Genomic DNA, 18760 nt, shown 5'->3' with positions numbered 1-18760 from the left:
AAACTTTGCTTTTCAGCTGTTGGGCAAATCAGCTGTAGTCTTGTGGCGTTAAGCAGAATTTAGACTTCGGGCTGTCAAGGTTTTTCTGCTATTTGCCAAATTTTAATGAAATGGGTGGGAATGTGCAGACCAGTTGCTTTGGAAATGCTTGTTCATAGGGTTGCAAAATGAAGACCCATTTCAATCACCTTCTAAAAATGAGTGTATGGGATGAGTGCAGGGAAGAAGAGCTGCTTAAAGAGAAAAATTGTGTCGGTACAGATCAATTTAACTGTAGCTGTTCATGCATTAGGTTGCAAATGAGAAACAGCATTCAAACCATAAGAGGAAGAAGTTCTGGAGCAGACTCCCAGGAAGAGCACTGGAAGCAGGAAGCCTTACCAGTTCTAAACTGGAATGGGAAATGTTCTTGCATAAGATTGTATGACACAGTTGCCTGCAAAAGCATGGGAGTAGGCCTGATGACCTAGGAGATCCTTTTCTGTTCCCTGCTCCAAAAGTGGTGACCTTGAACTGAGTTAACTCAGGTTGCAGCTAAGCTTTATTTACTTTGAAATTGATGACTCTAAGATGACTTAGTTCAAAAGCATTTCTGAGTTCTTAAAGCCACATCTCCTAGTTTACATTTCCTGTTTGATTTTTAAGAGTGGCATATTCCTCTTAAATTGCAGAACTGCTGCATGTGACGCAGATAATTCTGTCCATTAGGAAGGAAACAAACGTGTACCATATTAAAAAGGCACAGTGATACTGCATAGGAAATGTGCTGTTGTTTATTCTAACAGCTCTAAGTTCAATTATTTATAAGTATACCTTATGCATGCTTCTGTTGTATGCTGCCATTTACTTTGTTTAGCAAGCTTTCACTGCTCCCACTCACTGAAGAGCATGGGGAGGCTGTGGTCTTGTACAGAATTGCTGTGATTCTTCTATGTGCACTGCTTGCTTATTCATAGTCTTTTCATGACATTTATTCTTAGAAGCATAATGTCTTCTGAAGGATAACAGAATGTTCTTTAACCCTTAAAATAAAAATGACAGGCAACATATTTCTCTCAGTATTTTAGGATAAGAGAATAATGATTCTTGGAGAGAGAGCTGATTGCCTTGGTTAACCTGAAGCTGCCTCCTGTATGCTAGCTTTTTTTTTTTTACTTGTCACATTTTATGTGATACAAAATGAGAGGTATAGAGGAGATGTGCTTTCCAGCAAGTTCTTGTAAGCGGAGGAACCTCCTGGTAAGAGGTGCTAGCTGCAGTGCAGCCCTTTGCCCACTTTCCAGATGTGTAACTCCACATTGATGGCGTGGCTGGTTGAGCAGAGCATCTTGGTCAGGGACACTGTGGGAAGAGGTCTGAGTCCTGGGCTTAATGAATAAGTGCTGTCAGTGATGTGTGAGACCTGACCAGGTGAAAAGCAAGTTCTGTGATTGCAGATCATACCTTAAATCTAAAAGATTACCATTTTTCTAAAAGCTTCAAATCCTAGATTATACTAATATAAATGACTTTGATTTTTCATTTAAGTGCAACCACAAAGCACTTAAAGTTCTTGAATATAGAGAGAAAACTTTGAAAATGTTAAGAACTTGAAACTGAGAAAATAAAGCAGGAGTCCACGTGTCAGTAGTATAGGGGAACTGCCCGGTAAGTTTTGAATGCTTGTCTCATGTTAAGCAGTTGTTTTAAAATCCGATGTGAGTCATCATAGCTGTCAATAATAACAAAAGAAGAAACAAAAGGAAATTACTTTTCCCCCCACACACATTAGATCACCAAAAATAACCACCACTTGCAACTCTTAGTTGAGATACCACTGACTTAAGAGCATGTGTCCTTGCTTGGAACTATTAATGAGCTGTTTGTTACCCCCTGCCATTGTAGGGGGAGTACTCAAATGTTTAGCACATGTGAGATAATCCAGAGACATGCTGTGCAGAAGTAGTTGCCACTTATCTGCATTCCTCCTAAATAGGCTTCTAAATGCCCTGTTCTCTTTTCCACACCAAGTAGGGAAGGAGCTACAGCCTTGGAAGAAAGGGGGGGGGGGGGGGGGGCGGGCGGGGGGTGGTGGCGGAAGGGAGAAAGGAAGCGTTAAGCATTCGTCTAGAGGCATGACTGAGCTGGCAAGTAGTTGGTGGATGTTACATTTGGACATTGGCATGTTCAGTGTTACAGCTGCTTGCTTATGCCCTGAGGAATTAATTACCTTTCATTGTGTTTTGAATGTCTGCAGCTTTGAAACCTTTGTTGCTATGCCTGTTACATTTCAGGAAAGGCACTAATTCCAGTCTGGCAAGGAGACACATAGCAGGGAGCTGGAAGGACACACTTGGGGGTTCTGGAGGTTTGTTGGGGTTCTTTTAGTTGTTGTTGTTGTTGTTTTTGTTTTGCCTGATCTGGCAGTACTGGTTTCTCTGTTTTTAATACTGACAGATCTCATTTTTGCTTCCCTTGGGTAGGCTTCCTTCTGAAGCACTGCTATGTGTATTTCATGTGTATCTACAGGAACTGCTTGGCCGTATCTACAGGAAGTTCTTGGGAGCTGGGATCCAGGTCCACTTGCTTCCGCAGCCCACAGACAGCTTTTCTGGTCAACCTGACAGGAACTGCTGGTCTAAGGATGTACCATCCAAAGACTCGGGGTGCACTGATTAACAGCATGTAAATTCTCAGGTGTTAGAAGGCAACACTTTGCTATACTGGGGCCATGGAGCCAGACATGCTCTCTGGCTGGACCACGTATCTAGTCCCAACAGCAGCCTTTTGGCTAAGATAGGCCTAATAGGACTTCAGTATGTGCTTTGGGTTAAGCATGTGGGAGGCAGGTAAAGTAACTCTGTAGCCCTGATGCAAACAAAGGCACTGAAGCATGTTCTTTTCTTCAAACGTGCACCATGATTTCCTCAACCTAACAGCAGCAGATCTGTATGCAGATCCTCAGCTGATCAAAATCAACTTTTAAATGGAGTTTCTGGAGCTATAGGTGCTGAGGATTGATTATGCTTACCCTGAGCATTGCTGAATCCATTCTGTGTATGGGAACCTGCATTAAGTATGTGTTTGAGTGCTTGAATAATGTTGATTAGTTTCACAGTTAAGTGAACACTGAAAGCTTGCTATTTTAAATTGAATTCCATAGTTGTTCAGTGTGGTGATATGTGGAAAAGTGTTTTTCTAGATCTAGTTCTAATGAGTTTGTACACCTCCTAAGTTTAATTTTAGCAAACTTCTTTAATTATCACTTTATTTTTAACCTTGAATCACTTCTTCTGGAAAGTAATTTGTTCTTTTAAGGCCAAATAATTGTGCTTCTTTTTGGTGTGAATTCTTTGCTTAATGCTTTCCTTAATGCAATGAAGGCCATCACTGTAAGCAGTGTCAAGACTCTTGAATCAAAAAAACATCACTGAAAATTAGGTTGATGGCAGTTGTGATGTCACCGTTTCTAAATAGAGTTTTTTAAACGGTCTGTTTCTAAACAGGCCGTTTAAAAACTTGGTCTCACAGGTTTAATTGCTTGGATACTGCCATTGTGGAAGGGGACCAGTGTTGCTCTGGGATTGCAGCAGCAGTGGACCCTGCCATTGCCTGGGCATGTGAACTAGTATTTCTTCTTTCCTCTCCTGAAAAGGTGTTAGACTAGATTTCACCATCCCACCATCCCCCCTACATCATTAAGCTGGGCTCAACTTTTGTTGTTGACTGGTTTTAGACTGTGCCCTCCACTTCACGCTGTATTTTACTGGGATCAGCTTGGACTTATGTTGCATGCTGCTGAATGTTCACCAGCACATAATGTATATCTCATGTGGTTATTTTAACAAAGAAAATATAAATAATTAAGTGTTGGCAGCTGTTGCTTGGTGCCATGCTGGTTTTACAGACTGATCTGTTACTATATTTGCCTGTTGAATTTTCTTTTCTTTCCTTTTGGGTATCTGTTGAATATACTCATTATGTTCTGGCTGGTATGAAACAAATGCTAGTTAAGAATGGGGATACTTTTGAAGCAAGAGAGCAAATTCAGATCCCTGAGGGCAATTTCCACCTCCTACAATGTCCCACTGCTGGCTTCAGTTCATGTAACATGAAAACAAGTATCTCAAACTCTCTTGTTTAGTTTCTTGTTAACATGAGCAATTTTTCCGTATAATTCACAGATTAGGGTCTTTGTTTATACATGATTTTGCAGCTTCAGATACCTATTTCTATTCATGTTATGGAAGCCATTAACTGACTGTAGTGACGCTTGATCTCACTATCTTTAGCACCAACTTTTGAGGGGAGTGAGACTGAAACATAAAATTTAAGGGCATTGAATTCAACCTAGGTCCTTTAGAGAGTTGAGAGATCCTGGCAAGTATGCCTTGTTTTCTATTTCTAGAAATGCTGCTTTTTGAATGTTCAGACCAACATCTCTGATGTGACATTTAAACATGTTCTTTTGCTGCAGATATCAAGTCCTTACAGGAGTGGGTACTGAGTATGAATAGGACCCATTGGTGTCCTGTGTAGACTGTCGGGACCATGATAATTGACTTTTTTTTTAATTCTTTGACCTCATCTGGAAGTTTTTCTCTTGAGTTAGTAGTTTTACTACCTTTGGTCCCAGGAGGATTAAAGCTTCAAATTTTGAAGTTTCACTCTTGAAAATACAAGCAGCGCTGCAGGACTGGAAATGGTTGGTGCAGAAGTTAAGCATTTTGACAAGTATATCTCTTCTGTATTGTAACGTCTTTCAAAGGAGACACTGACTTTGAGCAACAGATTGCCTTGAAATCTGGCAATAGTCTAAGTCGAGGGGTTTAACTTAAAGCTTTTAGTTTCACTGAGATTTTTTTTTTTTCTTAAAGGTGATTCATATTTTATATATTAGAATTGCTGGATTTGCATATATATGTTGGACTTTAATCAGTACTTTATGATTTAAAGTTGAGGATTAGTCTTAAAGTCTGAAATTAGTACCTATATTGGCTGAAAATAATCTTTAGTTTCTGATAATTTTCAGGAAAAAAATGTAACTGGTGGTTGACATAAATATATTTTGGTTTTGACACTAAGTTTTTTGAAAAAAACTGTGACTATTGCCTGGACTTTCCTGATGAATGTTCAGTGTCATGTCCAGTACTGTCTGGGCGGATGTGAAACATAACATAACCATTCTGCCTTTCACTTTAAACAGACATAAACAAAATCAAGAAGTGAAAAAGGCAAGACCCTCTACCACAATGAGCTCTGGTAAGTCTCTGTTGTTTTTCACTTGCCCTCCTTCACTTTTCCCTCCTTCCTTTTTATTACTAGAAATATTCCTGCCTATCTGGTGCTGTTGTGCAATTGCTCTTTTTCTTTGTTTGTTTGTTCGTTTTTTTTGGGGGGGGGGGAGGGCTTAGAGGGGGCTTTTTTTGTTTGTTGTTTTTGGTGGGTTTTTTATGGCTTTTGTTTGTTTGGTTGTTGTTGTTGTGTTGGTTTGTTTTGTTGGTTTTTTTTTTGCCTCCTCTTCTGCCTCCCAGAAAAGTGTCAAAGCATATCAAGAAAGCTCAGGGAATCTGACTTACAATGATGACAGTGGAATGGCTTTGTACTAAAAAGTGTCTTGGCTTCATGTTTGTTGTTTCAATTTGGCCCATAATGCTCAAAAAATGATTAAAAACATCTTGAGGTCATCGGCTTTTTTAACTTCATAATACAAGAGTTCAAAATTACCTGAAAAAAAAAAAAAACCAAACCCTGAATTTGATGTGTTTTAGTAGGGGTGAATGCAAAGTTTGACACCTGGATAGGAAAAATCAGCTGTTCAAGAAAAAAAAAAAAGGAGGCTGGTTAGGAAGAAGAAAACTTCTGGGCTTGTCTTGGTAGCAGGGTAAATTAGAGTGAAAAACAGACACCATAATGAAGTGAGATATGTAGGACCTGTGGAATAATATTCTCACCTGATTTTAGCAACATCTCCTGAGATAGTAGGAATACTTCATGAATCAAATAGTGCTGATGCATGGCATCCCCTCATAGTCAGAGGTTAAATTCAGTTGCACAGGTTTTAACCCAGAAGTAATCTGCTTCTTCATTTGTCTTGCAGAACACGAAGAAACTGATGTTGCAAAAACTGTTGTTAATGGGCTGAGCAGCAATGGACGAGAAAAAGGTGGGTTAAGAGTTTCAGAGACATCTCTGCAGCTCCCCCTGCATGTCAGCTGCGTGATGTGGTTAATTTCCCTAGACAGTCACTGCAGCAGCGGTTTCCAAACTTAGTTTGCTTGGCTACTGGTACAAGAAAAGCCTTGTGCTGCACTGTGCCAGGAGCAGCAGCATTTCTTAGCTGAACAAGTGTTCTTTGTCTCTTGAAGGTGTGGATGGCTTTGCCTCTTCATATATTTTGTTCACTGTTTGTGTTACTTGTGAGCACCTGTGAATCAGTGTGTTTAGACAGCATGGGCTTGTGGATGCCTATGTGTGAATCCTGTTAATTTCAGTAGGAGATAAAATTTTGATCCCAGGATTAAAGGGCAGGAGCTAACCATTCAAGTAATAATAAAAAAAATCTAAACAAACCATATTAACTTCAGCAGGTTTGCAGTGTGCTTTATAGCATTCAGTTTTATATAGTGATGCTGTGTGTTTTGACAGGCTGAGAGTATATGGTTGTATAGGTTGGTTCTCTGCTGGTTTAATTTCCTTCTCTTTTGGTCCCTTTTTATAGTGGTTAGTATTTTAACTGCATTGTAGATGGATGAATTCAGTCACTTACAGGGTAAAACACAATTAGGATTGTTTCCTAAACCACAGGCTGTTTGGATTTGGGATCTATTGTATTTGCAAGGCCTCCAGTACTCAGGAAGAAGCATGGAAAACAGAGTTTGATCTGTGTTGCTCATCTGTAAAAAAAATAATTTAAAACAATCCCATCAATTAAAAAAATTACGATTTTGAGGTTTGAAAACATTCTACCAAGCTCTTCCCACATCCGTGAGAGCCTTGAGAGCTCTCTTCTAGGTTGGTGGTCTGCGCTTTTCAGTTTTGCCAGGGACCAGAAGGATCTGCCACAAGAGGGGGTGTCCACACCACCCTGATGTGGATGCCTCTTGGGCTGGCCCAGTGCTCAGAATCGGTGTGTAAAGTATTAGAAATGTAGTTCCTCTTACTCCTGATTTTGCAGACCTGTGAGGGATGGCATGGAATGTGAGGAAGCACCTAGCATTTTTCATTTAATACATGCAGAAAGCTAATAGGTTTTAAAGGAGAAAATCCTGGCTCTGAAGAAATCGAGAACGAAACTCGAGTTATTCTGGGGGAGCCATGATTTACAAGATGTTTATCTTGGCAGATCCTGTTGAGCTTCACCTCTGAGTAGTTTTGCCTCATTTTTTTTAAAAACCACCCCCACCCACTAGCTGCAGTACCGAGTCAGAGAGAGCAATCACTGCCTGGTTTGGGCAGTTTTGTAACAATTGCTAGAATTTTGCACAGTGCTATGTATGGTTTTCCCGTATGTTACTACATCTAGTATAATTACTGTGCTAGCTGATGGATGCCAGTAGAAATTTCTTCAACTTACTGTTTAAAGGGATGGACTTTTTTCTCAAATAAGTATTTCGATGCTACCCTTTGGCATTGAACAATTTTTAAGATTATTTCACGTTTCACTTCCTTCTGTTGCTGAACTTATAAAATATGTGCCGTAAAATACAGAATTCATGTAATGTGTCTAATGTTCCTCTCTCAACCTTTCAATCCTTGTTTTTTCACTTTTGTTTTAACTGAGTCATACTAATGTTAACATTTTTATTTTTGCATGTAGTGTATCTCTCTATCTGATTATACTAAAATTTTTTGATGCCTTCTAAAGAACTAATGCTTCCAGATTCTTTTTGCCTGCAGCATAGTGGCAGTCAGCAGTTAGTCAATTCAGTAAGCAGTTCTGTATGCAGCATAAAACAGACATGTCCTGAATTAGGGCGAACGAAGGGATATTTTTAACAGTTGCATCACTGCTCTCTGGACTGCTTTTGTATTTGAAATTTCCTGCTATTGTGTCTCCAAGTACATTAGAAAATTTTGTGGCATGCTTCCCAAACTCTGCTCTTCCCTTTTTGGATGTGCCATTTACACTTTTGTGTTTGCAGCTGTTGATGTCCCTTTATGTACACGCTCTATTTCTGCCGTTAAAATAATCCCTGTGAAGAAAGTGAAAAGTTCTCCTCACCTAGTGCTGCCTACAGGTATCTTCTTCCTTCCTCCCCTTGCCATGCATTAGTTTGCCATCATTCCCTCCTCATTTTCTCTCTCCTCCTCCTCCGTACATCTTTCTGCTTCACCCATGTGCTTTGGCTGGTTTTCAGCTTCATGCTCTTCTCACTGTTTCCAGAGCTGTAGATTTCATCAGTAGGTAATAAAGTTAGCTCTTAATGGCACAGTACATTGTTCTCAATTATGCTGCTCTTCTGCAGACATAATTGTGTCTGCTTGAATCTGGGATCGTTGTAAGCTTTTCAACTAATGCTTGATTATGAATAATATTGTTATTACAGCCTCATTTTGAACCAAACTCCTGATGAACCAGAGAATGTTTCCTGCATATCTTTAGTCTTTATGAAAGTGAATAGATGTCAGAGATGGTATTTTACAGGTTCAGGCATAGTTCAACATTGGTTGGATGGTTTTGGTTTTCTGTATGTACACTGACTTTACAGAATCTTTATACAGATGAATAAGGATGTTAGGCTGTATGTCACCCCCTCCTCAAGCACATTTTCCCACTAAAAGTAGAAGAATATTTTTGTACTTTGCTGGATTTGCAGAGTCAGAGTAGTCTAGCTGATACTGCTTGTCTCTCCTGATCTGTCACACATGTGCTCTGTTGGACTAGTATAGTGCTAATGTCATGTTTATTACCATCTGCTGGATTTATGTAGTGAGAGATTCAGATTTTTGTTGTCCATCATCTCGCCTAAATTGTGAAGGAATTCAATGTCTTAAGTATTTGTCTTCCTCTCCCAACTTGAAATAGTCTGACAATATTTTATTTTCAAAGTTTTTCAGAACATTTTCATTTTTCTGAGTTCAGAACACTTTTTTTTCCTCCTTCTTATTCTTTTGATTCAGTATACAGCTTTAGTATGTTGTGTGAAAATAAAGTACTTTGATTCCCAAATTTGATCCTCCTCCAATATGATGTAGACATTTATGGCATGTTGAACTCTTTACGTGTTTCCATTTCTCCAGTGCCTGTGAAGGGAATCTAGGTGTAGGAGCATGAGAGAACCCTGTGCTCTTTGTGATTGTCTAAATCAGGCCTAGTGACCCCTAACAGTGTGTCCATGCCTCAGAATTAGTGATCTCAAGATTGGACTGCCAGAGCTTAAACCTTTGTCCTCTGGTGTGAGTGTATCCATTAGAGTCCTTGGATGCGTTGTGCTGTGTGTATGGGAATGATAGAACTGGATTCTTGGGCAAAAGGAATCCTGACCCGATCTGGATCATGCAAAAATCAGTCAGAGAAGTCAACTTCTATTTTACCAGGCATGTGGGTAACCTTAAGGCATGATCAGTTGTGTGGTGTCAGGGCAAATGTGGTATATTTAAGGATGAAGAGCATTTAATATGTCTTTGTGGATAGTCTTTCCCCTCACCCAGGCTGCCTCTGTGCTGCCTGAATTAACTAAAGGCTGAACTATAGGAAAGTATCCTCTGATTCTGTACTTATTCCATCCTTTCTCAAGTCATAAGTGTGGATCTGAAACTGCTTTTTGTGAAATCTCTAAAGCATTGGAAGCCACGTAAAAGCCTGAACTGCAGTGACATCAGCATAGAGAACTTTCTATGTGAGTTCAGCATTGATTGAGTCTTTCCCCTTACTGCTGTTCTTCATCTGGCACTACTGATGTTTCCTTATATTATGGCCAGCTTGGCTGTGGTCTGTTTTTTAACCTTAGTTGAGGCATTATCGTGGTCTATAGGCACTGTACTGGTGTGATTTTAATGGGGCATTATCTTCTTGGAGTCAGCCAGGGAATATTGATCTGCACAGACATCAGTTGTTGTCTAGGCAATGAGTGGCAGCCTTTGCCTGCTCTGTTCAGTCTGAAGGCTTAACCGACCAATGCTGTCTGCGTGCAGAGACAGTATGATCCTCACCCCATAAAAATCATCATGGTGTAACACAGTGTATATGCTCAGTACCTCTTCAGGCTCCCTGTGTGGTTGCATAGTAGGACTAGCACCTCTGTTTAGATAGGTCAAAGTGAAGTCTGATGGCAGCTACAGGGTCAGTAATAGTGCGTGAGAAAGGGAGGCGATGTGTTTTCCTGTGGAAGTAGCTTAGATAAGTGAGAGGCTTTTTTTTTTCTATAGGTATCTTAGCAGAAACAGCTTTCTGGAAGGATTTTAAGTAAGGGGAAGAAGATAACATTGAAGTACTGATTTGCTATGACTTTAAAGGATGATAGCAGATTTAAAACAAACAAACACCCCCCCCCCCCCCCCCCCCCCCCCAAAAAAAAAAAACCAAACCAAACAAATCCATGGACAGAAATGCACAAAGGTAAAGCTGCACAGAAGCTGTGCTGAATTGGGCCTCAGCAAGGGCGCTAGTGTGATCTAGCGTTCGGCTCACAGGGTGATTTGAGTGCGTATATGCTGAATTTGGGGGATTTTGGTTCCTATGTCAGAAGATGAAACACTGCCATGAAATGGGGGGAGATGGCAAGTAGATCATACTCAGCACAGTTACAAGATTTTATCCAACAGTGGTCATAAGACATTTTTTTTTTCTCTTTCAGTCCTGCACAAAAGACATATTTAATGCTTCAGCACACAAATCGTATTGCTTTATGCCACTGGGACATCCCAACAGAAGAACTAGAGGTGTAATGGTAGAATGTCCTTCTTGGTATAATATCTCCATACAAAGCTGACCAAATAAAGCAAATGGGCCTGTGAAATTTGGTTCAAACACTCATCCAATTTTCTTCCTTTCTTAGCTCTGTTACACTGACTCCGAACTTACTTCTATATTCATCAGTTACATGACTGTGAAACTGCTTTGATTTCTCCGTGCTTTAAATCCAGAGCTAATCTTCATCTGCATAAACATTACTAGATTGGTTCACCCAGAGGCAGCCATGCTAAAATTATTCCATAGAGCTCTGATGGATCCTAATAGCTTTGTACCATCTGTTTCAATATGTCTTCTCTGTGTATGTGCATTTCCTATAGAAACAGATCCCACTAGAGTCTGCAGTGGAAAAGGAGCTGTGACTCTCCGGGCATCTCCAGCCTATCAGGAGAATCAGAATATCACTTTGCCATGTCCTCAGAATGTCGAGCAACCTGAAAGTAAGTGGATGGAATGTTAACTGGAATATCTTAACCTCAAGAGAGGTCAGTCCAGGATCTTGGGGTGACTCTTTTTTAGCTACAGTTTAAAGCCCCAAATTCCAGTAGCATGGTTGGAAACCTCATGCAAGAACCAGGCCAGTGGAGGGAGACTGAACCCTATTCTTTCTTAGTGCCGGTTTGATGACTGCTGACTCTTTGGCTTAAGTTTATTTACAGCTCCCTTTTGCTGTCAGGAGCACAAAAACCTCTTTCAGATAAAACTCTGATTTTTTTTTTTTTTTTTTTTTTTCTCTCCTGGCAGGCCTATGTCACCTCCTTTTATCCCAGACACAAGGTTAACAGAAAGAGGGCGGGTGGTGCTCCTGCCACTGAAGCATTCACTTGGGTTGTCAAGGGATGGGGATAGGGTCCCAGACAGACAGTGTCGCCAGAGAGCTGTGCCGTCTTTCAATAGCAGATGTGTAATTACTTAATTACAGGAGACAGGCAAAGCATAACAAATCTGGCCAGTGTTTTGGGTCTGGCAGAGAGGATGAAGTCCTAAGGGCACGATGCAGTTAAGAGGAGGGGGGGTCAAACTTACTCTTGAAAGCAAAGCATACATCATTTATGATTGTATTGTTGGACGAAAGGCAGTTTCATTAATTCCAGCTTCAATGTGCTGCTTTCTGCTCTGCCTTCTCTTCCTATTCTGCTCCACCTATGACCTACCCTTTTTTCATGCTTGCCATTCTGTTTCTTCACTCCTACCCTCCACAATTGCCTCTTTCCTTTTTGTTGATGGCTTCATAAATTTCCAGCAGCTTGAATGGCAATGAGCCCATTACTATGGAAATCAGCTCATTATTACTTCCTTTGCTTAGTCTCCCAATTGCTTTATGAAATGTACTTTGGAGCTGGAAGAGCTTTTTGTGTATAACTTAAGCAGCAAAATGGGTAGAGGGGTAGGGAGGAGCCCAGTGGGAGAGTGGGTAAATAGGTGATGAGACCAGTGCAGGTAGCTGCAGGAACTGGGCTATAAAGTGACATTGTATTTTGTAACTCCGTTCATGCACACACATTTAGGCTGCAAAACCTGATCTAGTTGTTAGCAGTCTTTTATCTCAGTTAATCACACATAGTGAATTTGATAAGGCTAGTTACGTCTTTGTAGCCTGTATTATGGCTGAATAGGGGATCCCTACATTTCCAGTAATTTGTGATGCCTGGATGTCGAGCTGCAGCTTTAGAAAGTAGCTAGCTGGGCTGCCTTTTTGCCTCTGAAATAAGAATGTCAATGAACAATTGTTTCTTCATTGCTCTGAATGAATTGCTTTGTGTTTACAAAGGTCATAAACAAGGAGGGCATCATGTTTAGGGCTGGTCTCTATGGTAATTAGGCAGCCCTGTCAGAAAGCATTCTATGTGTGAAATGAAGTAGCTCAACTCTTAACTTCAATTGGTACATGTTTTCTGTAAATGTAACGGTTTATCCCCCCCCCCCCCTTTTTTTTTTCCTCTATGCCTATTCTCCACCCCCACCTCTTCCATCCCTCCTTTCTGTGAAATGCTTAGGTCTGGAGCCAGAAAACCCAGAAACAGGTACAAACATTGGCTGCTTATGTTTTTGCTTCTGTTGCTTTCTTGGAAGTATTTCTTGTTGCCTGGAAAAAAAAAAAAAAAAGGGGGGGGGAAAGAGGAAAAAAAGAGTCCCCTCCTTTCATTTGTACTGTAGCTGGAGAGAATTCTCTGTGATCTATTTTCCTTCCCCTCAGATGATTGGAGGTCATCGTCTAACACTGATGCCAATGGGGATGCCCAACCATCTTCTCTGGCTGCCAAGGGTTATAGGAGTGTGCGTCCGAACCTTTCCTCAGACAGCAAGCCACAGGTAAGCCTTTCTTCTGTGACTCTGAGGGTGATCTTCTGAGTTCAAGCACTGGATTCATGGTAAGGATCCTGGGTCAAACTCCAGACTTTGCTGCAGACTTCGGTAAGTTTCAGCTTGCCTCCACTTTTCCTCCCTTTAAAATGGGGCAACACTGATATGACCAGAGTGCTGTGGAGCTTGTGTGTTCAGGCATGCCACAGTATTTCCTTGGTGGATGAAGGAGGAGGACAACGCTATCTGATTGGAAGAAAAAAGGTGAAGTAGCCATCTAGTACTGTTTTGAATTTTATGTTGGTATATTTCCTAGAGGTTGCTGCAGGTTGAAAGCATTGTTAAATTAAAAACAAGATGCTGGGGAAATGCCTTTCATTCTTAACACTGTAACTGATAGAAGCCAACAAGGGAAAGGTTATTTGTGCCTGAAGCTGAATGGTTGAAGTCAATCTGTTAAGAGAAGAGTAACTTCGTCCTTTTTCTTTTGGGCAGTTGGTCTGCACAGTCTCAAAACTGGTAAGGAAACCCTTCATTAGAGACCACTTTCCCATATGAAACAAGAGTCTCTTTAAAGCCTTGTCCTCTATCAGGGACCTATAGCAATGCTGCAGGACAGTGACAGTGTTCCTGAAATGGTAAGTGAAAGTGGAAGGGGGCAGAACTTGCAAGGAAGGCATGAGAAGGAGCAGCACCCTAGAGGAGAAACCCATTTACTGCCTGATACTTACAGCTGTCCTATAGTCCATTATCGACCTTGTCGATGATCACAGAGAGCACTGCTGCACATAGTGATTTCTATAGGAGTTTCAAGGACTGCTGTCCAAAATAAGCCGAAGTGGAAGAAAATGGAAAACAGCAGTTTTAGGTGAATTGTTATTTCCTGATAATACTATGTAGCAGGAAAGTGAGGCTTCCCCTAACCTAGGCATTCTGAAGTTGGCATACTGAAACTACTGTTCTTACGGAATCAAAAGGAATGAGCCTGTTCCAGAAGCAGAAGCCCTTCAGAAGAAGCACTTACGAACCCAATTCTCCTCTCTCTTACACATCAGGAAAGTGGAGGAAGAGTTGCAACATGAGGACAGTAGCTTTTGGGGCAGCAGCTGTAATTTTATGAAGCTGTTCTAGGTCTGTATCCATGTAAGAAGAATACATGCTGGCTGTAAGTTGTCATATGTGGATGAATTATAAAGGAGGTATATTTGTCAGGTTTGAATATTGCAGGCTGTTAAGGCATCTTCATTTTCTGATTTTGACCATTTTAGCAGTGGTTTAGCCAGCCTTTGCCTATAAAGATATGACAACAGGATAAAACCTAATTTTGTGGTCTCCAGAGGGTTAAATTTCAAGAATTCAGGGAGCTACTGTTCACTAGGTGGGTGTTTTAATTCTCTTCCTTTCAGTAGTTTATAGTTTTCAGCCACTAGCAACAAAGCAGTAAATAAAATAAAACTTGCTCTGTTGCTGAATTATTTTACTTCAAAACGGTTCGGCTTTCAGAAACAAATTGCTGGAGTTGGAGTTGAAGTTGACAGGCATTTCTGCAGTTAGCAATCTGTATGTTGCAATGTACTAAAACCAGTTAAGTTGTTTATTATTTACTAGGATTTCTCTGTTGGTGATCTTGATTCTGAAGGCAAATTCTTATGAATTCAGTTCATCATGAAACTTTAATTGGTCTTGTCTTCCTGAAAGCATTTTCAGGATGGAAAAATCCTGAAGAGAATTCAACAGCTAGCTTTTAGAAGGAAGAAATGCTGACTTTTTACTTAGCCAGCTGTGGCAGTCTATAATATTCCCATGATGTCTGCTTTCATTAGCACTTGTGAAACTTTGCAGTGTTCATTTTTCAGCAGTGCACTTAACATGCAGAGATGGCCTAGAGCTCTGAATTTAGCATAGTGATTCAGATGTCTCCAGTGGGAAGTATTTAGTTATACAGACATGGGCCTGGGTTTTGTTAGGCAGGATGTTAAATCTTGACTCTAGCTTCACAAGGGGCATGGTGGGTGTTGCTCTGCAGGCCTCTTGAAACAATACAGCACTGAGACTTATTTAGCCAAGAGAGAGGAACGTATAGGCAGGGATTTGACAGCTGGGTAAAGTTTGTATGCTGCAGTAAGCAGTGCTAGGAAAAACAGTGTGCAAGTGATGTATGTGAGTTCTGCACTAGCCTTCCAGATACTGTATTTGCGTTTTTGTTCTTGCTGTGTTAAAACCTGCTTAACCCAACTCTAATGATCAAATTAATTCTTTGAATTTATTTATTTTTTCCTTCCTTATTCCTTCCATTTGGTGCTGCTTTCTCTCTCCCTCTCGTCCTTCTTGACTGTCTGGGCAGGCCCTTGCTCCTCCCCGTCCTCCTCTTCCCAAAGAGGAAAGCTTTGCATGGCGTCCTCGCACTGACACTAAAGTGACCAACCTGTTGCCAGTGCCCATCATGGACTGTGTGTACCTGAATGCACCCAAGCCTTATACGCAGCAGTGTGCATCACCAAATGCCAGTGCACGGTGTTATTTCTCATCACCTACCCCCTATGGGATGGTCCCCAGTGGGAAGCAAGGCTTGCCAGCAGGGTATTCTCCCTCTCCAGGCCCCAAAGATGAGGTGCATGCTGGGCAGCCACTCTTGGAAAGTTGCTCCTCGTCAGATACATCATCTGTACAACACAACCCCAACAGGGCAGATCCCAGTAGTAAGGCTGGAATGAATTCCAGTCATGAGACGAAGGCAAATAAAAAGGTCAGCAAACTATATGTAGCTTGTTTATCTAACAACACTTGCTCAGCCACATCTGAGAATTCCACTGGCACCACACATGACCCAGCAGCCAGCACCAGTTTAGGTGCTGAGCTCACTCTGGCACCAGCCACCGACATTGTTTCCTCTGTAACAGACACTGGAAAGTCTCTTCCTGCTGTTCCTCCTCCTCCTATTCCTCCCAGGCCGTACTTTTACATTGTCCTCAGTAAAGACGCAGTTAGTTATGGTGCGGGTCAACCTTCCTGGACTCAGTCATCACCTCCACGAGCTGTGAGGGACAGAGTGCTAGAGCCCCAGAGCACAACTGCCACAGAGGACAGGATGAGAAAAGAGCCTTATCTTACCCAGCAACGACAGGCACCATACAAGGCAATGGGACGCAGCATGGTATATGTTTTCTCCATAATCTTGTTTTCTTTCAGCCGTGTGAACAGTTCTTTAATTCATTACAATGTTCCCTTGATGCTTTATTCCCTATCTAATTTCTGAGCACTTGTTGTGCCACTTGAGTCTTGTGGTCTTCTACTTCATAATAATTAACACCCCATGTGTGCCCCCTCAACATTCATCTATGTGTTTGTGTGTGTGTGGTGTTTGTAAGGGGTTGGATTGGGCTGGCAAGGATCTTTCTATTTTAGGGAGATGTACAAGAAGCAAACTTTTTTACGTGATTGTTAGTGCTTCTCAAATGATGGTGGATGCATTTATGCCTCACAGCACAGAATTGGAGAAGAGGGGTGGTGAAGGGAAGGAAGATCTTTGTGAAAAGCTGTGCGTGTTCATAGAGGCCAGGGCTGCAAGACTGAAGTATGTCTTCTGAAGAAAATCTGTTGGGGTTTTGTATCATTTTGGGTGCATCCTTGCATGGCACTATATGGCTGCATTAGACTAAAGTATCAGTCTCCCCTGTTGCATAACAACACCTTGTTTCCTACAGGATGCTACTGCCACCACCACAACTCAGCCTGGGGTTATAGTAGTCCCCCTCCTCCAGGTTAATCCAGAAAGACAGCAAGAAGGCAGCTCCAGCACTCCACCACCACCTCTGGTTCCTTTCGGGCAAGGCTCCACATTCCCTGAGATTGTTCGTTCTGGCTCACCCTTGACTTTTCCGACTCTAGATGATTTCATTCCCCCACATCTCCAGAGGGGCTCCCACCATAACCAAGCACCCTCCTCATCTGGCACATTACCCTCTGTTTACCCGAAACTGGCATTCTTCTCATCACCACCTTCACTTGTCCCTCCAGTCACAGGGACTTTGCACAGGGGCTTGAAGCCTGAAATTACTGGAGTCATCTCACGTACAGTAAGCTTGCCAAGTACACTCCTCGCCCTTTTCCTAAATTTGTATTCCCAGATAAAAATTACTTTCTCCTTGCAGTACTAAACTTGAAAGGGGAGTGATGACTCACTCCCTGCCAACAGCATGACAACTGAAACCCTGTTTACATCCTGTGCTAGTGCATGCATGTTGCCTGCCTTGTGCAGCTTTGAACCTTCTGTTGACTTCTTGCAAGAATATTTGACTGTCTGCCGTTGTGCTCATTCTGCAGGTCATGCACACCTTAAGAGTATTCACAGGACTTGCTCAGAATAATTAATTCTGTATAAACACAATAGTTGCAACTAACTCATCTCTTCAGGCTCTTTTAATAGCATCCTTAATTGTGTCTGAATAATTTTGAAAGCAGCAACAGCAGAGCAGTTAAAGGTTAGGGCTCGCTTTCTGTTGCACTTGGAGCCACTGTACACTTCCCACACAAATCCCTGTTGAAATCAGTATAAGACTAATGCCAGTATCCAATGACCTATAAGCAATAGTATCAGTTACTGAGCTAAGAGTCTTCCAAGTGTGTAGGTGTTACGGGATAGATAAGCAAGAGAGTATCTCTTCAGTTTGAAATTGCTGGTCTTTGGAAATTTTGAAGAATTCGATCCACATCAGTTGTAACTTGGAATTTACTGCGTTCTTCTTGGGTTAGGTGTTTGTTCATCTTTAAGCTCATCACATGTTTTAAAAAGTCCTCAGGGACAAGGACTAAAAGTAGCTCTAAGTCGAAGTTGCAGAGAAGGCAAAAAGTACCTGACCCTCCGTGTACTGGAAGCCTTACAACCACCGTTTGTTTTTGGTTTTTTTGGACAAGCAAGAAGTTCAGCAGAAACCCCCTCCTCTCATCATGATGCCTTTTCTGCCCTCTGACTCTACAGGCATCTAGCAAACAGGCAGCTGTGAGGAAAAGAAGCAAAAGAGCAACCAGGATGGTACTTTCAAAAGTTCTCAGCATTGGCCTGCTTCTGTTGGAATCAGTGGGGTTTTTACTACAGAGAGCAACAAAAGTTTGAAGGTTTTGTCTGTGGTGTTTTGGGTTGTTTTTTTGGGGGGTCAGATGTGGGTTTGTTTGGTTTTGGTTTTTTTGTTTTTTTGTTGGTTGTTTTCTCGGGGGAGGTTGGTTGGGTTTTTTGTTTGGTTGTTTGTTTTGGGTGTTCTTGTTTGTTTAGTGGAGCCTATCCGCAGGCTACAGAAGAATTCAGCAGGGAGAGGAGGAGTGGAAATTTTGTTGCATCTGATTTTCATGAGATCAGAGCTTTGAAACATTTTTTGGGTGTGCTCATTTCAGGCATGTAGTCACAGAGCTGTTTTCCACGATGATTCCGATGATCTTTGTTCACCAACTTTAGTGATAGCTGGGGCTGTTGAGCCTGTCCTTATCTGACATCCGTCTTCCAGGGGTTCTTTATATTTTAGTTGTCAAAGTGAAGATCAAATCTCTCCTACTTCTCCTTGACTCCCA

The 18760-nt window shown here is 41.5% G+C and overlaps 1 protein-coding gene across 29 annotated transcripts in view; it reads left to right on the top strand.

The window, feature by feature from the left end:
• The window catches only part of SORBS1 (sorbin and SH3 domain containing 1), a 76665-nt gene that overhangs the window by 2895 nt on the left and 55010 nt on the right, over positions 1–18760 (top strand). For 9 of the 29 annotated variants that reach the window (XM_057430279.1, XM_057430277.1, XM_057430278.1 and 6 more), the window contains exons 2-6: positions 5186–5241; positions 6080–6145; positions 11215–11334; positions 12892–12918; positions 13092–13207. In XM_057430279.1, the coding sequence (XP_057286262.1) occupies positions 5186–5241; positions 6080–6145; positions 11215–11334; positions 12892–12918; positions 13092–13207 (385 nt within the window). Of the gene's footprint in view, positions 1–5185; positions 5242–6079; positions 6146–8123; positions 8220–11214; positions 11335–12891; positions 12919–13091; positions 13208–15542; positions 16353–16902; positions 17275–18760 lie in introns of all 29 variants that reach the window. The other 20 variants (XM_057430271.1, XM_057430270.1, XM_057430281.1 and 17 more) reach the window with 5 other exon arrangements.

Source organism: Pezoporus wallicus, unplaced genomic scaffold (genome assembly GCF_028554395.1).
Source record: "Pezoporus wallicus isolate ANWC-B61680 ecotype Strahan unplaced genomic scaffold, APGP_CSIRO_Pwel_v1 contig_5261, whole genome shotgun sequence".
Classification (NCBI taxonomy): Eukaryota; Metazoa; Chordata; class Aves; order Psittaciformes; family Psittacidae; genus Pezoporus; species Pezoporus wallicus.
Note: the sequence above shows the minus strand (reverse complement) of the source record. Positions and strands in the feature narration are given on the sequence as shown.